The sequence below is a fragment of the Zeus faber genome, assembly GCF_960531495.2.
Source record: "Zeus faber genome assembly, chromosome: 6".
Taxonomy (NCBI): domain Eukaryota; kingdom Metazoa; phylum Chordata; class Actinopteri; order Zeiformes; family Zeidae; genus Zeus; species Zeus faber.
In genome coordinates, this window is record NC_137201.1 from 18,551,697 (window position 1) to 18,571,727 (window position 20,031).

Sequence of the window (20,031 nt, forward strand, 5' to 3'; positions counted from 1 at the left end):
TCCACTTCTCTACGCAATTCAAGGTTCAAGAGGTTTATTTGTCCCATACGTATACATACGTTCATACATATATGCTGCGAAATGTCCTTGCGACGCGCCCGGAGATTGTGCACAATAGGGTTCTGAACTGAACATAAGAGCTCCCTCATTTCTACCTCGTTGACTAACTGAAACTAACTGATCGCCTAAAACGTAACGTAAACGTCCATTGCAAGCCAGAGCGACCCAGAGCGACCGCCAAACGTCACATTCCCTGTAAATCATAACTTCCTCTGAAATTCTGAAATCCCACCGCAACATGTTTTCTTGTCCAACCACGTGTTGGGGATGAAAAAGGAAGTAGAGATTTTTTTAAGAAAAAAACAATTGAGTGTCTGTAGCCTGTGTGTGTGTGTGTGTGTGTGTGTGTGTGTGTGTGTGTGTGAGTGTGTGTGTGTGTGTGTGTGTGTGTGTGTGTGTGTGTGTGTGTGTGTGTGTGTGTGTGTGTGAGTGAGTGTGTGCGTGTGTGTGTGTGTGTGTGTGTGTGTGTGTGTGTGCGTGGGTGCGTGTGTGTGCGTGTGTGCATGGGAAGTAAATGGGATTCATTATCGTGTTATTTTATTAAATGCCCTGTGTGTGCGTGTGTGTGTGTGTGTGTGTGTGTGTGTGTGTGTGTGTGTGTGTGTTTTTGCCCTCGTTGTTGGGACTCAAAGTACTTTACAATGCCATCTGCTGGACAGTTCCATCATTTTACTTACAAAGTTCTGGATTTATGAACAATACGCTAAAATAAGTCAAACTTACCTCACCAAAAAAACAACATGTATATCAACATATAATGCATATCATATTTTTTTGCTGCGACATTAAGCCTTGAATTATATTCCAACGGTGCTGTTGTCATCTGTGCTGCACTCCCTGGGGCCTGGGAAAATCGGTCATTTCTACTCCGCACTCCTCACGTACGAGCTAAATATGTTCCATAGAATCCGTTCCGGTAAACTGAGCAGTAGTCGTTGTAGTCAATTTGTGTTTTATTTCGTTTGGCAAGCTTGGGAAATCTACAGGCATCTGCGCAGCAGCTAAAGCAGAGTCGTTTAGCTCGAATACAGAAGTGTTTAAAAAGAACACAATGTTTTTGTCACGTCCTGACCGCCGTGCAACGCAGCATCGAACGCCGCCCCTCTCACTGACACCGCCCCTCTCCCTGACACCACCCCACTCACTGACACCACCCCTCTCACTGACACCCAGAATAAGGAAGTGTCAACCGGATGAGCTGTTCATTCCAAATCCAACCCCGAAGGAGAGATCTGCTGTGGGTACATTCTGTGATCTTTTCGCGTTGTAGAGATGGAACGAATGGTCGCTGAGATTGCCTTTTAAAGCCCTGAATTATAGTCTATCTGAAAACAAAAAAAAAGGTTAGTGTTGCTGTTGCTGAATATTGTTTCTTAAATGGGAATTATATTTCACCTAGATGTAATGACCGATCATGTCAAACAAGAACATAACTTCTCACTTCGAGTATCGTCACTCAGAGTATGCGATGGGTACATTTATAATTATGTGTATCGATCAAGATACATACAATCTGATCCATCAAACTGCTTATTTAGGATTATTTAGCAATGATTGACACGTATCCCTGTAAATAACCTTGATTCCACCTATACTGTTTCTTTTGATGAGCACTCATCTGCAGAAATCTACTTTACGCTGAGTAATTTTGTGTCACGGTGTTTGTGCTTGTGACTTAAAAAAAGTGCAAAAACCTTCCGCCACACTGCAGCCTCCAATACCTAACCGTGACATCAACATTGACCTCAGCCAAGAGAAGGCTTGTTGACAAAAATGTTGATGTGGCAGCTTCCCCTAAAAGAAAAAACATGTAAGCTACTATGGTATTGCATCACAGGCTCTGCACAATAATGCAATCATTTTTTATTTATAGCCTAATTCTGAAGGGAATGCATACTATTTTCATGCCATAGAACATGGATTTATTTTCCAGTTCGCCCCATAATTCCTGTTGTGAGGGGGCTCTCCTCAGCCTAAATTGAAGGCGAAGAAAAAACTGTACCGTACAGGAAATTAACTGGCTTATTAACCATTGTAAGGAATGCTTGAAAAAAAAAAAAGGTTTCGGCTTAAACCTCTCGTGTATACTTAACAAAAAACAAAAAAAAAAACATGTCCCCTTTAGAGCAAAATGGTATGAGGCTCTTAGAGATCAGGACAATCACCTCAGGATGTGTCACCATCGCAAAAGGATGTGTCATCATGATGTGTCACCCGAGGTCATTTGGCGCTTCTTGAAGCTTGAATTTGGAACGTAAAATGTAAAAGTGGCCTGGGATGAGAGAAACCATTTCACCCTTTTAACGACATCTTCGCCCTCGGACAGATAAGGAAAAAAATTACAATATTCAGTTATCGTCTATGTACGGTCATCATCATAACAGAATGGCAAATGACAATTTTATTGTGCACGTTTAAATACATTGATTATTTTAGATGGATATATATATATAGTTTAGATATATATTTTCACATATTTGAGGATACTGTTGTCCGCTGATGTCATTGGCCAGCAGCATGGCTGTGATCGGCGACGAGGTCCTGCAGAATTGGGAGGTGATCGGCTCCGGGGGGTTCGGTCAGGTGTTCAGAGCCAGGCATAAGGACTGGGGCTTCGATGTGGCCGTTAAGATGCTTCACGGAAATTGCAGGTAATTCTCTTGTGTCTGGATTCCTCTTCAACTCCGAGCGCTTGTGTCACGCTCTTTCACACTCGCTTCATAGATGTGACTGTTTTCAAGTGCGTGGCATTCCAATCCATGCAGCCGCGCTTACTTACCTTTTTTTTTTTTGTTCCTTGTCGTCCTCCGTGCCTGTACCCGCCTGCATCCAGCTCCAGTCAGGCTTTGTCAGAGGAGGCTAATTATATGAACAAGGCCTCAAGCCCCTTTGTGCTGAGGGTTTTCGGAGTGTACCAGGGCTGCCCTCCTGTCAAGGCTCGTTGTGAGAGATTGGGCATAGTCATTGAAATCATGGACCGGGGCTCTCTGCAGTCCCTCCTCCAGAACTTCGCTGGCCCTCCTCCTTGGCCCCTGGCCTTCCGTCTGGCCCACCAGCTGGCTCTAGGCATGAACTTCCTCCATCAGATGACACCTCCTCTTCTGCACCAGGACCTGAAGCCCAGTAACATACTACTGGACAACAACCTCAATGCCAAGGTGGACCATTTGTATAAACTGCCTAAAATACGAAAGAAAAAACCCCATTGAATTCAAATCAATTGAATCCTTTTGATTAAGATTTTGTTTGATTTATTTTGATTTGATTTGAGTTGTTATATTTTATATTGATTATCTCCCGTCTGACTTTTGCTTGGTAGCTGGCTGACTTTGGTCTGTCCAGTGTTTCCACCAGTTTTTTGAAATGCAGTACGACTCCAACGGGGCAAGTGGGAGGCACTTGGGCCTTTATGCCCCCCGAAGCTTTTGATCTGTCCTACAAACCTGTCCGTGCCTACGACATCTACAGGTAAACTATAAGAATGCAGTTCGTGTCATTTAAAAAGAAAGGTATGGACACACAGTACTGTGTCTACAATACTGTGTGTAGAGTAATGTTCCTTTCTTTTCTTTCAGCTATGGCATAGTCCTCTGGTCCATCCTCACTGGAAAAGAGCCTTACTCAGGTAAATTAATAAACAGCTAATTTTAATGTTTGTTTTCTGTTGTTCCCTTCCCTTTGTTTGTTTTACGTTGAATGTAGGCGTCAATCCCAGTATCGTGGCACTGCGGATCCCTCTGGGGGACAGACCTTCCTCAAAGGAAGTGGATCATTCTAAAGCAGACAGATTGCCTGAGTTAGTTGAACTCATGGAGAGATGCTGGGAGCAGAGTCCAGAGCAAAGACCTCCTTTTGCGGGTGAGCAGCCACTATTTGCACAGGGCCTAAATGGTTATTGTGGTGCCAAAGTCAAATAGCTGCCAGCCACTGGCCATTTTGTCTTATTTTTCTCATATTGTCCTTTTGCACCAGTTCCTTACTGGAGAAAGGAAAATACCAAGGGAGAACAAAAACAAAAAATGTAAAAATGTAAATAAAATATGTATTTAATAACCAATTGGAAACATGTGTGGGTCCTTATGCAAGTATTGCCTGGCAGTTTAGGACGCCTGTTCTAGCAGGTTGACTTGTGTATTTTCTACTTCAAAATGTCTTCCAGTTAAGATTTTGATGTTTGGACTTTTGTTTCAGAGTGCCTGAAAGTGACTGAATCTGTGTTTTCAAGGCACAAGAACGGAATTAATCATGCTGTCTATGAAGCCCTGTCAAAACTGGTATGCGGCCCTTTTTCATTTGGTGACATTTGGTAAAAATTAAAGGAAAATCGGGATTATGCGTCATTCACAATTTACATCTTCTTCTCCCACTGGTTTAATTATTTGCCTAATATCCAACCACCGACGCCAATTTAGGACTCAAAAACCAGTGGTCAGGCATCAAGCACCTATTTGCCATCCACTTTCCATATTCCACCACCAGGTTAGTCCTTTCAGCTTGGTTCGTCAGCCAGGATGACATCTAGACGTCTCGTTACAATACGTCCACAAAACAACCAACAAATAGCGGCTCTACGTCTTTTAACAGCACGATCAAAGGACACAGTGGAAACTCTGACAAAGGAAGGAGACATCCCCCTGAAGGTGAGTGATTTTTGAGGTGGGTAAAGGTAAATGGTTTTGGCGTCTGTGAGGGCATTGTGATGTGGACCCCAATATTAGTTTCAATAGTTTCATTACTGCACAGGGCGCAGAGGGAGGCCATTTGGGCCATTAGAGCCCTAGGAGGCACAACTCTTTGAGACATAAATTATTAAATTGAATACCTGCTATAATGATATTATTACCTTAAACAACAGGATCCCGAGGAGGCCTTGGCTACAATATTGAGTGACAGAGATAAAGGTAAACCTTTTTTCTTGTTCACGTGCTGGTTTATGACCATGGAAACAGGGACCGATGTGTGCGAGAATGATTTTATGAATTAGTCAGGATTAATGGAGCAATCAGTAATAATGGACATTTTAGTGACCGCCGTAGGAATTACAACTACACTGGCGAACGAGTCTCCCCCTCCGTGACAAACTGAACCCGACCTCTCCGTTCTCACTCCCGCCGTCCCCGACATGCGGTGTCCTCAAAGTGACGCAAAATATTAGGAGTTGAATGATCAATGGAAATCGGATTTCTGCGCCGCAAATGTCAGAGAGTAACATGGAGAAAATAAATAAACGTACATGGTGTTATTGAATCACACTCGCATTTTTGAATCGGTTCATTTTCCCTGGATTTCAATTTCAACCTTTTCCATCAGCAAAGCTTGTGGATATGTACAGGCCACAGATGATTCAACAACTTTCTATGGCAATGGCCATAACGGAGGACCTTGGAGAAATGGTTCACCCCGAGATTTATTCACTAATTGAAGCCAAGGAGACAAGTGAAGAGAAAATGAGAGTGCTCTACTCGGCGACCCTGCGATCGGGAGGGGTAAAAGTCAAAGCCGCCTTCTACAATGCAGTCAGACATCACGAGCCCAATCTGCTGGAGAGGCTGGGTAAGATGAGCTCTCACTGCGGCGGTGCTTTGACCCACCTTGCTAACAAGTTGCAATAAAGACCTTTCATCCCCGCAGGGTGCTAATGGGAGAAGTTGAGGACGGAGCAAAACAAAGAACGGTACAGCTGCGACCAGGCATCGCAGCCCTGGAATGGATGACAATCAATGATCCCTCTGAATGTTTGGATTTTATTATATGCTTATAATAAACTTGCATGTGCGCTCGGTTTTTTTACAGTAATTCTTCAATAAAATATCATGAAGTTACCTTTTTTTCTTTTTTTTCTTTCCCTGGATTTTAATCGACCTCGTTGATCTCATGAAATGCCTCATGCACAATTGCTCCCATGAGGTTTACAAAGGGTGTGCTGCTGAAGCCTGCCAGTAGATGGCAGAATTGAGTTAGCGAGAGAGCGAGCGAGAGAGAGAGTGAGAGAGAGAGAGAGAGAGTGAGAGAGAGCAGGTAAGAGGGTAAGAAGCTTTTCTGGTTCAACCCCTCGGAAACTGTCAAAGGCAGTCAGTCAGTCAGTCACCTGCAGATGATGTTGTCAAGGGCGTCCTTGGTAACACAATCACTCCAACGCCTCCATCTGATAGGTCCGTCTTTCCCTGAGCCGAAGCGCATTGATGGGCGAGCAAATCAAACTCACGACAAAAATTTTGCATCCGTTTTTTATGCAGACTATTCACCCTTTGATTAGTTGTATCTGTTCATGCAAAAGCGGAAGCACACAATCAGTACTTTGCTGTACAAAACATCATCATACAACACTCTTGTATGTTTTTCTCACTATAACTCGTCAGAAAAAAAAGGCATCAACACACACACACACACACACACTCACACACACACACACACAGAGTCTCTCTCCGACCCGGCGGAGTCGGGTGGCTCCTGGGCACCCCGTGTCCTGGGATTTGACATCGGTGTTTGTCTCAATTAGAGGTCTGTCTCCTAGACCACACTTGAAAACACACCATGGTAATCCTCGGATAGGGGGGTGTGTCTAACTGTTATCTTGACCCCTCCCTCTTACAGACAACCTCCCACCAACCCTTCCCCACCCTTCCCCACTCCATCCAGTGTTAATGCCCCCAATCCTCTTTGTGGTAGAGTGACGTCCACTCCTGTCAGAAACAGAGTTAATCTCAACGGGCGCCAGGAGAAGCGAGCGAGCGAGTTAAAGGGAAAGAGAGAGGGAGGGAGAGAGAGAGAGAGAGGGAGAGAGAGAGAGAGAGAGAGAGAGAGAGAGAGCGAGGCTTCCAGCCTCAGGAGAGACGAAGTAGCACCGCGGGGGACTCCTCCTCGTTGCTTACCCAAGGCCCGTGTCCTCTCTTTGGCCGAGGTCCTGCAAGCCTGCGACTGGGGGAAACAACACAACAGGTCTTTGCCCGGATTTCTGACTTCAGACACTGTGCGTGTCCCCTCTCCAAGTGTCTCGGTGGCGTCCGTCTCCGGGGACGTCACGCCAGAGCAGGTGAAACTGCTGCCGGCGCGAACCCTTGTGGCGGGCGAAGAGGCGCGATTTTTGTTTTGGACTTTGGATCTCGATTTCCGCTTCCGACGCCGCCGGAGGCCTCCCTTTCAGGCGATTCCTGGACGAATTAAGATATCTCACGCCTCCTCAGAGACGATACAGCCGCAAAGTGTGAATTTGTGAAGGTCTGGTTTGTAACTTACATTGGTGAAGTGCGAGACTGGGTGAGGAAGCGTGAGGCATGATTGCCTACGTGCCAGGTGTGTATGAAAGGTGTTTGTGAGAGTTCGTTGGAAACATCGGGTGTTCATGAGTGTTATTGGAAAGCAATTTGAGTGTGCTGTTGCTGTGTGTCTGTCCGTAGAGACACGCTGCCGGCGTCCGACTGAAGTCACAATCGCTGAAGTCTGTGTTTGTGGGATAGTGAGAGAAAGTGAGAGAGGGGGGGGAGAGGTGGTGGGGCCCTTGTAGCTTGCAGCCCTGGATTTCCCAGAGATGGAGGGTCATGGCTATGACCGGTTTGGTGATGGGGAGAGAGACAACTACCAGATTGACTACCGGAGAATCGTAGGGGACACGGAGCCCGCCCGGCCACAGCTCTCAAGCCGGGAAGCAGAACAACCCAATACCTTTGGACCCTACACACACGCTAACCCCCACGGCCATGGGCATGAGACTGCAGCACAGAGATACAGTGCCACACGCATCCAAGCTGGATATGAGCCAGAGAGGTCAGTCTCATCAAGACTATGACTTCATGACATCGATCCCAAATTAAGATCTCCCTTGAAGCAGTTGTCTTGAATTCCTTTTGTATTTAAATAGCGCTAAGTGGCATAAGTCTCCTGTAGTGGCTGAGATCTTTTCACTTTTCTAGTGACGTTCGTCGCAGGCTTTTAAAAGCCCAGTTAGCAGCTACCTAGGTAGCCAGGGTGACGTAATCAAATCCTCTTACCTGCTGTACACCAGTCACCCATGTCTGGAGAGAGTTTCCATTGATAAAGATGGCACCCCTTTGTCGGGATTGCCAGTAATGGCAGACCAGCATTAACACCAACACCATATCATAAGCTATGAAGATATGTTTCTTTTAAGATTTAGAGAAACAAAAGGTTTTCTGCCCGTACAAACACCATTCACTCTCTGTGCCTGTCTCTGTATGTGTGTGTGCACGCAGCATGGCAGACTACTTGATCAGTGGAGGGACGGGGTATGTCCCCGATGATGGACTGACGGCGCAGCAACTCTTTGCAATTGGTGATGGACTGACATACAAGTAAGATACACTCGTAGAACAAGCATGTTGCACCGTAGAAAAGCGCGCCATGGATTTAGTTCACATTATGCCTGATCCATGGATACACACACACACACACACACACACACACACACACACACACACACACACACACACACACACACACACACACACACACACACGCATAAATTATGCAATATTTCCATCCGCCCCCCCGCCCCCCATTAAGTGTGTGGACGCAATATCAGTGATGACACATCTGCTTGTGGCTTTATATGTTAGACTATTATTAGTAATACCTCCTTACAGGGTGATGTTTGAGTGGTTACACAGGCCCCACAGCTGTATGTGTGTGTGTGTGTGTGTGTGTGTGTGTGTGTGTGTGTGTGCGCGTGTGCGTGCGTGTGTGTTACTGGGTGAGTAAATGGACAGTAAATGGAACGGAGGTTTTATCTTGCTGTATTGGATAAGTGTGATAGATTTCAGCCGTTGGAAGATTATCTCTCCGCTAAGCCGCTGCTTGGAGGCATATTTCAAATGCAGACGCACTACCGCCGCTATATTTAACGAGCTTGATTGTAACTACCTCCATAGCTACGGTATAACTGAACTGTTGCTTCCTCACATTGTAGCTGTCTGCAGTACATGCCTTTGTCTCTCCCTGTTTGCAGTGATTTCTTGATCCTCCCCGGTTTCATAGACTTTACCTCTGATGAGGTGGTGAGTATCTCTCCACAACGCCGAACATTAGTCATTATTGATACATTATCAAATCAGGGAGCGGATGAATGCGTCTGTTTTACCGTCTGTCTGGGCGTCTTCCACAACTGTAAGCAGATGAGGACAACACTTAAATGCAGAGCTTTCCCCTGGACATGTGTGCAGACTCTCATTTGTCATTTTGTCAAAGTTGATGAATTAGTCGGTCGTCTTACCTCCGTCCACGCTAATAATAAATAGCTTTGTTTGTAGTCGATGTTTATGCTTCGCAATCTCCAACGCTGGGCAGTGTGTCTCAGGGATTATTTATTTATTTATCCCCCCCCCCCTTTTATTAACTCTGCTGGGATATGAAATGAGTATCGTGTTGAGGTCGCGGCCATTACTGGCTAGCAGGTGCTTTGGTAAACAGGCACACACCTGCGGCACCTCACCACCCTGCAGATCATTTTTAACAATTCTGCACCAGCTGCAATCTGACTGTGCTCTCGGGTGCTCCCTGGCACGACAAAATAAATAAACAAGTGGTGAAGTACCTAAATCGTACTGCACTTTCAAAGCCAGGCAGTTTGTTGGTGAAAAGATAAGCATTGACGACGTTTAGACGAATTGCACAAAGACACAAACACAACGATTTGGGCCGCTTAATGTTTTTGCCTGTACCTCGGCTTGCTTAGTCAATGAACTGTCTAGTTAATGGGGGCGATTTTTGGGTATTTAAAGACCAGTTTTCCTTTTGCTAAGGATCTAACGTCTGCGTTGACACGAAAGATAATGCTGAAGACGCCTCTCATCTCGTCTCCCATGGACACGGTCACAGAGTCGTCCATGGCCATCGCCATGGCAGTGAGTACTGCCTCGCTGCAACCATGCGTCATTTGTCATTGTTGCTTTAATCTACCGTAGCATTTATATTGGAAAGTAATCATCAGGTCCGCAAAGAGTCTCCATCAACTGATCTTAACGATGCATTGTAATTTAACACATAAGAAACATAGATACACCTTGAAATGCATACACGTACATTTTGCGAGTTACAAGTTGTCTCAGCTGGTGAAATGTCACGTGATAATAAGTGTTTAATATACTATCACTCTTTTGCATTTCAGTTGATGGGTGGCATTGGAATAATCCATCACAACTGTACTGCTGAGTTCCAGGCCAACGAGGTGCGCAAAGTGAAGGTAAGATGAAAAATCACTGACAGAATCTAACTTTCATCCCCTCCTGTCTAAGATTAAAGGTTATATTCACTTCTGCAGAACGTTCCCCATCTCTCTCCTGGGCAGTGTTAACGTGATCAAGATTTTCTCACGCAGCTGTCGTACCTGGTGGAAAACATTCCTTTATTTCTCTGCAAATCTTTCTTTAAGGAACTAGAATCTATTGTGGTTACATTTATTTGGAACAATAAGGTTCATACAATTAAGAAACAACACCCCTGCAAATCTAAAGTAAATGAAGGGTTGGCTCTAACACATTTTCTTTATTATTATTATTATTATTGGGCTGCAAATGTGAGAGCTGTTACTTTTTGGTTGGAGGATTCCTCTGAAGGTGCTGACAGGTTGGAAATTGAAAAAGAGGACTGCCCTGCGTTATTCCATTGGTGCGGTGCTCCTCTCCCCAACAACCATCAGTAAGTCCCTATACAAGGGCAACCACAACCTTTTCAACACTGTTCGAATAGGGAAGCAGTTAAAAGCACATTTTAAAGGTAACGTGTCTTTTCTACTCACTATTGCAGCACCTCATTTTGCCCTTCCGTTCTGGATGGTGCATTTGCTTCATGAAAGAAACAGGGAATACGCACTATTGGTGGGCCATGTAAATCAGTTTTTCCAGGTACCTTCAGGCCATAGATTATATGAAAACATACATACTGTACTGTACCTAATTTTGTTATAGCAAAACCTGACAACCTTGATCAACGTGCGTGATAAAGTGCTGGATTAAACAGTGTAACATTGAAATTAATGCTAGACACTGCTTAATACAGTTCAAAACCATGCATTGATTACACTATTCTAAAGTGAAGCTACACAAACTCTTCCCAGAAATCGCACCTCAATGTGATGGATGTCGTTTTAATGAGGCAAACCTAGCACACAGTGTTGCACTTCGTCCTAAACCTCAAAACTTCCAGACGGGATCTTTCCATCTATTCTCACACATATTTGAATTGCAAATAGAGCCAGAACCAATTTTCATTATATTAGGAATACTCAAATGTTTGGTTTGGCTCAGCGACGATTCATATGGGATAATTGCTGCTAAAAAAAAGAATTATTTTGTGCAAGCTGAAGGTGGCTTACAGAACAGACCAATACATTATACCTGGAGAGAATTAGGTATGTTCTGAAGGATGAGATTGGGGAATCTGAAAAGATTTGGCATTTATTTTATTTCCTATCGTGAGAGAGATTGTGCCCAATCTTAATAATAAATTCCCCGTCCTCAACTGGGCAGCCCTCGTCGGGAGGGTCAGGGGTTTCCACCCCTTTTCTTTATTCTGTTATTAGGGGTCCAGCCCTGAAGGAGCTCTATTACTATTGTTAATGAAAAACTGACGTCAGTAGACTATGGATGCCATGGAGTCGCCGCACTCACAGACAAGATGAATAAAATGTGTATTCCGGGGGGTCACGATATGTCGTCGTCCAAGTTGGATCCAGATCGGCCCATTATTGTGGAATAATTTTGTAATAAACTGTATTTTTATCATCGCGGGTGTGCAAATGACGGCACGCACAGGACACATGATGGCATTGCGGTCTAGGGTGGGTCAACAACTGGATCCTCACCAAGATGCTTGCATGTGCGGATGAAACTGACGTCGGACTGCATGTCAAGGGTCTAATGAACCCACAGACAATCAAAATAAGATGTGTATTCGGGGCAGCTTCAACATGGCGTAGTTTGAGTTTCATCCAGATTGGTTCAGTATTGTGGAAGTGTGTGATCAATGTGATCAACAATCTCAACCTCAGCAAGATGGCGCCACGCACAGCGTGCATGTACAACTTGATGGAGTACACAGATCACGGGATGGCACTGCAGTCTAGTGACAGATATAGTTGCGATTGGACTTTAACTAAAGGAGTGAAAGATACAAACTCTTAACCAAGCAAAGGTACAAAGTGACAGTAATGTATTGCTATTAAACGTAGTTAAAGTATTACCAGAAGACAATATGATTACACAAAGCGCAACGTATTAAATGTCATAAATATACCGTATACGCTTCTGAGGACAACTGGCATACACCAGAGCAAATTCTTCAACAACCACCAACAACCCAGCAACACCACTGTCAGAATTTATAGACATCCCAGAGATATGAATGTTCACAAATTTCCTAAATTATAATTACTGGTAACTATAATCATAAGCAATTACATAAAAAAAGGAACATGTATTTTTGTGTTTTTGATGTAGCCCACTACACACTACACACACAACAATATTTAATTATATATCCTCTACAATTTAAGTCAGTTAAATCAGTTACCTTAATTTATTTATTTATAAGTTTATAAAATACATTATTGTTGTGAAGCAAGCTTTCTGTGGATTTACAAAGTGTCATAAACTAATTCTGTTCCCCAAAACAGATAAATAATTGTGATAAATAACCGTGCCCACAATATTGACCAAATTTGTAGCGATGTTAACACAGACGAGCCAGTACATCTGACACCAAAATATGTCCAACCCGGCTACTTCGGCATAAGTTACAAACATTGTTGAGGTGTCTTTTAAACCACATACGGAGCGGATATTAATGAAAAACCAAACAAATTTGACCCAAAATATTCCGTTTGTCCTGGTTAACTGACACGTCACGTGTCTCGTTCTAAAATGAACGAGATGAGATTTACAGTTAGACGCTTTATGACGTCATCATATCATTTACTATCAATGTAAGTTCTGCTTTCCAGGGAAACATGGACGGTTGCCTTAAAGACAGGAGGGTTGTGCTGTGTAGAACGCTTAGTGGTTGCTCCGCAAGAAGAGCAACCAGGAGACAACAGACTGGGGGGAGCCCATGCTGCGTTCAAGTGAACTCGGAAAATCGCGCTGCGTTTCAGAGAAACGGAAACTGTAAAACGCACCCAACACGACTAAACTGAACCCTGTGTATAGCTGCCTGCAGCTGTATTTATTATTATTAATATTATTATTATTATTATTATTATTATTATGAATGGTATTTTTCATACACATCTTACCTTTTTTTTCCTTATGTTTTTATTTATTTATAATGACATGCAGACATTTTGTTTGAGTATTAAATGTTGTTTTGTATGGATGGTTAAAGACAGAAGCAGTATAACCTTTGGAATGTCTGTAAAATACAATGCTCCTTCTCAATAAAAACATTAAACAATAAAAAATCAATTGACAAGACAATACACAGTCAATATACATTTGAAGCAATTGTCAAGGCCCCCAAAGACCCATTAATGCCCATTATTTGGAATGGGGTGACATTTTTACTGTTAAAATTGGAAAAGTTATTTGTGTGCACTCACACATTCCCTAACCATCTGATCATTTTGCGATTCCACTGTCCTTAGAAATTCGAGCAGGGCTTCATCACAGACCCGGTGGTGATGAGCCCTCGCCACACGGTGGGCGACGTGTTCGAGGCCAAGGTGCGCCACGGCTTTTCTGGGATCCCCGTGACAGAGATGGGCAAGATGGGCAGCAAGCTGGTCGGCATCGTCACCTCCAGAGACATCGACTTCCTCTCCGAGAAGGACCACGACAGACCCTTGGAAGAGGTGGTTACATCTCTTTAAATACCTAGAACGGGGACCACACAGCTCTCGCGAGACAGACAAAAAAAAAAAAATTATGAAATATTTTGCCGTTATAAAAACTTCACATTTTGATATGGTCCCTCTTGTCATTTATCCAGGCAATGACAAAAAGAGAGGATTTAGTTGTTGCACCAGCTGGGGTCACACTAAAAGAAGCGAACGACATACTGCAGCGCAGCAAAAAGGGTAAATGAGTCGGATCCACTTTCAGATTGAACAGACGGAGACAAGAGACAATGACAGCTTCTCCTATCCACACATTGACTCAGACATGATTGTATTTTCCATCTCTCTTCCAGGTAAATTGCCCATAGTGAATGACAGTGATGAGCTGGTGGCCATCATTGCCAGGACCGACCTGAAGAAGAACAGGGATTACCCTCTGGCCTCCAAGGACTCCCGAAAACAGCTGCTGTGTGGAGCCGCCATCGGCACCAGGGACGACGACAAGTACAGGCTGGACCTGCTCATGCAGGCGGGGGTGGACGTCGTAGTCCTGGTAGGATCTGCATGTGGTGTGATTAACCTTGGATGGATTGTAATAAGAAATTATAGAAGGGCATGGAATTAACTCATAAATTGTGGATATTTTGGATCGCGTGATATTTTAGATAATATTTGACCTTTATTGTCCCTATTGGGATATGCGATTTTGCTGCAACAAAAATATAAAATCGAAGTTGGAGGGAAAAACAGAACATTTTCTGATTAAACAGTTGGTAAAAAAAAATATATATTTGAAAAATAAATGCGATTTATTTTCCTTGTTTCTGTTTCCTGGTCACTTATACCTGATACCTATCTTTTTCCATTTTTAGGACTCCTCCCAAGGAAACTCTGTGTATCAGATCAACATGATCAATTACATCAAACAGAAATACCCCGAACTCCAAGTAGTTGGCGGAAATGGTACATTAATGCAACTTTTTACATATATTTCTCAATTTGTGCTCCAAATATCTTTTTTGATCTGTAACGCACACAGATATGTGTTGTTCTGACATTTGTCATGTTCCCCTCCAGTGGTGACGGCAGCGCAGGCTAAGAACCTGATAGATGCTGGTGTCGACGCACTGAGGGTGGGCATGGGCTGTGGCTCCATCTGCATCACCCAGGAAGGTAAAACGATCAGAAGTAATACTTACACACAGTATATACTTGTAGATTTGTATAAAGTGATTAATGAAGTGCTGCTTTTCAGAAAAAAAAGACCAATTTCTCTTGTACCTGCATGTTTTTTCCTCAATAATTACATAAATATGTAAAAATCTAAATAATACAAGGTTTTTTTTCTGATTTAGATTATATTCCATATTTTCCCTCTCAGCCATTGTTTTGCACAGCCCTTGGAATTTGCCAAATATCATCATCTTACTGCACCTTTCTTGTATGACTGCATGTGACAAATAAAGAATCATTTTAAGTGATTGTCATATGATTACATTGAGGTGTAGGAAATCAGATAAACAAGACAAATAATAATACAATCAAATAATGAATGAACAAATAAATGACAAATACAATCCTCCCAGTGATGGCGTGTGGACGGCCCCAGGGCACGTCGGTGTACAAGGTGGCAGAGTACGCTCGGCGGTTTGGCGTTCCGGTCGTCGCCGATGGAGGCATTCAGACCGTGGGGCACGTGGTCAAAGCTCTGGCTCTGGGAGCCTCAACTGGTAGGACGAACCAGCCCTTTATATGTTACTTTATTTCGAAAAGGTCTACGTTTATTTGATTTCTATGACACGCCTCGTTGTTTTGGCGTGAGTTATTCGCCCGCTTGCACCCACTGTCTCCGACCCTTTGTAACCCCCTTCTGCCTCCAGTGATGATGGGGTCGTTGCTCGCGGCGACCACAGAGGCTCCAGGGGAGTATTTCTTTTCAGACGGGGTGCGTCTAAAGAAATACCGGGGCATGGGCTCGTTGGACGCCATGGAGAAAAACAACAGCAGTCAGAAGCGATACTTCAGGTATAGAATCTTAAAATGCCTTGGATTCAGTTTATTCATTCATTGAATAGTCCTAGATTTGAATTCAGGAGGTCTTGATTTCAAAATAAAAATACATAAATCAGTATTTAATTTGTAGCCTTATCACCAGGTAAAGAATTAAAATTGCACTCGTTAATAAGCAGATCAATTCATGTAGTGTTATATGGTTTATTAATTATTAAATTATCATATTAAATGATATATGTTCACGGGGCACCACTCTATTTATTACAAGGAGAAAATAATATAAACCAAATTAACTATAACTGATCAGTCTCAGAAGGATGTGAGCTTTTTTCTCCATAGACTTATTACTGGATTCAACTCTATTGAACACCAACAAGGCAAACTTCCTTCCGAATAGTAAAACATATGAAAATGAAAATAATAAAATAAATGGTGAGGGAAATAGGTCACGAAAGAGTCACGTTATGTGACTCTTTCGTCAAAATAATAAAACGGGACACGCTAAGGGGTAGTGGACTTCTCTAACGAGGAAATCAATTCAGTTCCGCACATCAACCCGTATCACAAGCAGGTTTGGAAGCCTTCCGCTTTTTGGATCGTCTAGTCATGGTGGGAAGTTTCCACAGCTCTCAGGAGCTGGTAGACCAAGTGGAGTCAGTGGGTCGTCGTGTTGTTGGCCTGAGGACGCTCCGAGGCTGCACGCTCCGAGCGCCAGGATTTCACTGAGCCGGTCCGGGCGAACTGATTAGACTCTCCAACGACTTCTGGGCCGAATGGCAATGACTTCAGTGTGCTGAGTGAAAACAAAGACTTAAAGAAAATAAATGAAAACTGAAAAATAAACGTTGTAGTAGTAACGTAATAAAAGTTACGCGTGGTTCTGCAGCAATCGGAGCAATCTTTTCTCCTAACAAAGCAAATAAATACTTTAGATATATTTAATTTACTCCGTTTCCTGCTGCTGCTCCAGTGCGGAGCAGATCGCATATCGCTCCTGAAAAAAATCCCATATGTGTCCGGTGGCAAATGCCCCGCGGGCCGCGGTTGGTAAACCTCTGCAAGTCGGTGGTGCTCGGGTTTATTTCGCACTTTCATCGCCACATCTGTAGAATTACTGGACAAAAAATAAAATTAAAATCAATAATTCAAACATCAGTCATCTTTCAAAACGATTCTATTAATAACATAAAATTTGTGACTAATTAACAATTACAATTATTTCTAATTACTAACTATAAAAATATAGGTCAACACTCCTAATACAATATATAAAATCATCATTATTGTGATTATATCACACATAATGGGCATTGTAATCTGATGGTTACCGCCATTTCCCCCAGTGACCGCCACTAAATGGCAACCTGGCAACATGAGAAATGTTATACATTTAAAATGACTTTGTGTAACTTCGCCAATTTACATCGTACAGTGATGGGAGATGGGAGAAAAATCTGCAGAAATAATGTTTATTCAATTACTAACGGATTTGACATTGGTTCATATTATTTCAGACTTGAGAAATTGCAGATGAAAGCCACCTGAGCCATGAAAGTGAGTCTTGCATTTTATGGCTGGGTCTAGAAGACCAGGGGTTCTCCATGGGGGTTTGGATCAAACAAAAGGATGCAGGTTCCAGGTCCCCTCAAAGTTCAATAAATTGGAACTTTGACCCCGCTAACACTGACCTTTCAAAAGCGCAACCACTGAGATAATTGCTGGGTGTGACGTCATTAGAAGCTACGCAGACAACGGCAAAATTGGTCAACATTGGTCTTAAAAGGGTCCTAAAAAGTATGACATCGATTTGTGCAGACACCATGGGGAAGGTCGTTCCTGGGTGTGGTGGCTGACCTGGAATACCAGAAATAGATTACTTTTGCATACAAATGATCGGATTAGCGCAGATTATTAATATGCTTTGCGTGTGTGTGTGTGTGTTTACAGTGAGGGAGATAAAGTTAAAGTGGCCCAGGGTGTTTCAGGATCGGTGCAAGATAAAGGATCCATCCATAAATTTGTCCCATATCTTATTGCCGGTATCCAACATGGCTGCCAGGACATAGGAGCCAAGAGTCTATCTATACTGCGGTAAGTGTATGATTTCAGTGAATTTTTTAGTGCATATGCACATTTCTCACACTAATATTGGTATTTAAATTGATGTATTTTTTACAACACATAGGTTTTGAAATACATCATCATTTCTACATAATGCACTTGGAGCTCCCTCCATGTTCTATGATATGATAAAAGTGGTCTGATACTGGTACGATACTCAAATTCATATCAAACAGTCTAATATAAAATGTAGAATATACTTTGACAAATAATGTATCATTAACCTGACAATCAGGGGTGGGCTCTTATCAGGTGATCCTGATATACTCAGCAGCAGGCATCCCAACCTCTGTCTCAGTGACCACTCACGAAAGAAACAATGCACATCAATGCAAGACGCCACTCGGTCACGATCCGTTGAACTCTGATACAAGCAGAAAAGGCATTCTGGAAGTTTGAATGAAACAGCCCTAGTCAGTCATTTTCCACCACAAATAATAATAATAATAATAATAATAATAATAATAATAATAATCATAATCATAATAATAATAATCACAATAATAAATGAGAGACTCTAATTTCTCTCATTGGATAATTTTGGGACCTAAAAATAGGGTCATGGACCAAAAAAGGTTGAGAACCATAGTATTACTGTGTGTCTCTCTCCATATGTGTGTGTGTGTGTGTGTGTGTGTGTGTGTGTGTGTGTGTGTGTGTGTGTGTGTGTGTGTGTGTGTGTGTGTGTATAGAGCTTGTGTGTGTGTGTTGGGGTGACCCTGACCACCTGTCTGTCCGTGTTGTGTGTGTGGACTCTTGTTTGCGTGAGGTAACGTAAGGAGCTTGGCATGCGCCGTTTGTGTCCTCGCCAGGTCCATGATGTACTCTGGAGAGCTGAAGTTTGAGAAGAGAACCATGTCGGCCCAGGTGGAGGGCGGCGTGCACGGCCTGCACTCGTACGTCCGGTGACTGCCCCCTCCCTCCCTCCCTCCCTCCCACCCCCCGACTCCGTCCGAATCGCTGTCTTTACTCCCTGTTGTCTTTGGTCGCAGAAACTTCTCTTGTAGCGTCGTCGTGATCCTCTCTGTCTCATAGGGCCGGTGTCTAAAACCTTTACTATCTAATTTAATTCACTTTTTATAGTATAATTACAATTACGGTCATTTACTGTATTACATTTACCTTATTAAAGCACCATGTCAGTGGCAAATTTGTTTTTTCTTGTCAGCACACACATTTTACATTACGTTTCAATGTGATGTTATGTTCATTTTGCTGTATTTTCTATATCTGTATTTTGTATCGCTGTATTTTGTTTTTGTTAATTCCATATTAAAGCAATGGCACGTCCCCCTTTTCAAATGGTATTCACAAATGCAAACTGCGGCAGAATTATGTAACTTTGACAAAAATACGTGTTACCATAGTTGTTAGTGGGACCAGGAGATTTAAGGTAGGTTTCTTCCCATATTACTCAAATTTTTCCAAAACTCGGAATATAGAGACAAAATTAAAAAAATAAAATAAAAATGTGAGCTATCATCAGGACGATGGGCCGAGGTAATGTTATGTGTGTGTGCTGAGTGTTAAATGAGTTAAAACTCAATTTCGTCCTTTAAACACGAGACATTTACTGCACGACACATCGCAAAAACAACCCCCCCCACACCTTGGGAATCATAGTGGAATTTGAAGTTGGATCCAAGTTTCCCTTTTCATTTTCAAATTAATATAAGAATAATAATAATTGTGTAACGTCTCAAGGCTAGCGGCATCAAATTGTCTTCTCTTTCCCCCTCTCTTGCTCATGCCGTCATGTTAGATATTCTTTTGTGCCATGTAAGTACACTCATCTTGTGCTGCTCCACCCTCCTCCTCATCCATCCATTCATCCACTCATCCACTCATCCATCCATCCATCCATCCATTCATTCATTCATAGACGTCTGTGATAGAACGTTGACCTTTTGTAGTATTCGTAAAATTGTATCGCTCCCTTTCCGACTGCAGTTATGAGAAGCGGCTTTACTGACGGAGCAGGGACAGGAAGCGGCCGTCCGGGGCCCAGCGTCCCGGCCCCGGCAGCGACGAGCAGGTTCAGCGGCCGCATGTGA

The 20,031-nt window shown here is 43.0% G+C and overlaps 2 protein-coding genes across 3 annotated transcripts; both read left to right on the plus strand.

Moving 5' to 3' along the window:
- Positions 1-1,277: 1,277 nt before the first annotated feature.
- LOC307231957 (receptor-interacting serine/threonine-protein kinase 3-like) lies at positions 1,278-5,790 on the plus strand. Its single transcript, XM_080002834.1, has 7 exons — positions 1,278-1,403; positions 2,577-2,711; positions 2,894-3,218; positions 3,380-3,528; positions 3,636-3,685; positions 5,371-5,613; positions 5,692-5,790. Exons 2-7 carry the CDS (start codon positions 2,578-2,580, stop codon positions 5,697-5,699), a joined length of 909 nt encoding a protein of 302 aa, XP_079858960.1. The 5' UTR covers positions 1,278-1,403; position 2,577; the 3' UTR covers positions 5,700-5,790.
- A 1,789-nt stretch (positions 5,791-7,579) lies between these two features.
- On the plus strand, positions 7,580-20,031 carry impdh1a (IMP (inosine 5'-monophosphate) dehydrogenase 1a; the record flags this gene model as incomplete). Of its 2 annotated transcripts, XM_080001857.1 has the most annotated exons (16): positions 7,580-7,824; positions 8,271-8,369; positions 9,023-9,071; positions 9,816-9,917; positions 10,181-10,255; positions 13,652-13,858; positions 13,996-14,083; positions 14,197-14,396; positions 14,716-14,806; positions 14,921-15,016; positions 15,430-15,573; positions 15,724-15,868; positions 17,804-17,947; positions 18,790-18,873; positions 19,740-19,756; positions 19,928-20,031. In XM_080001857.1, the coding sequence occupies 16 exons, from the start codon at positions 7,589-7,591 to the stop codon at positions 20,029-20,031; spliced, it is 1,881 nt and encodes a 626-aa protein (XP_079857983.1). The 2 variants fall into 2 exon arrangements, with proteins under 2 accessions (XP_079857983.1, XP_079857982.1); XM_080001856.1 differs by lacking the exon at positions 19,740-19,756 and having other exon boundaries at positions 7,589-7,824; positions 19,928-19,949.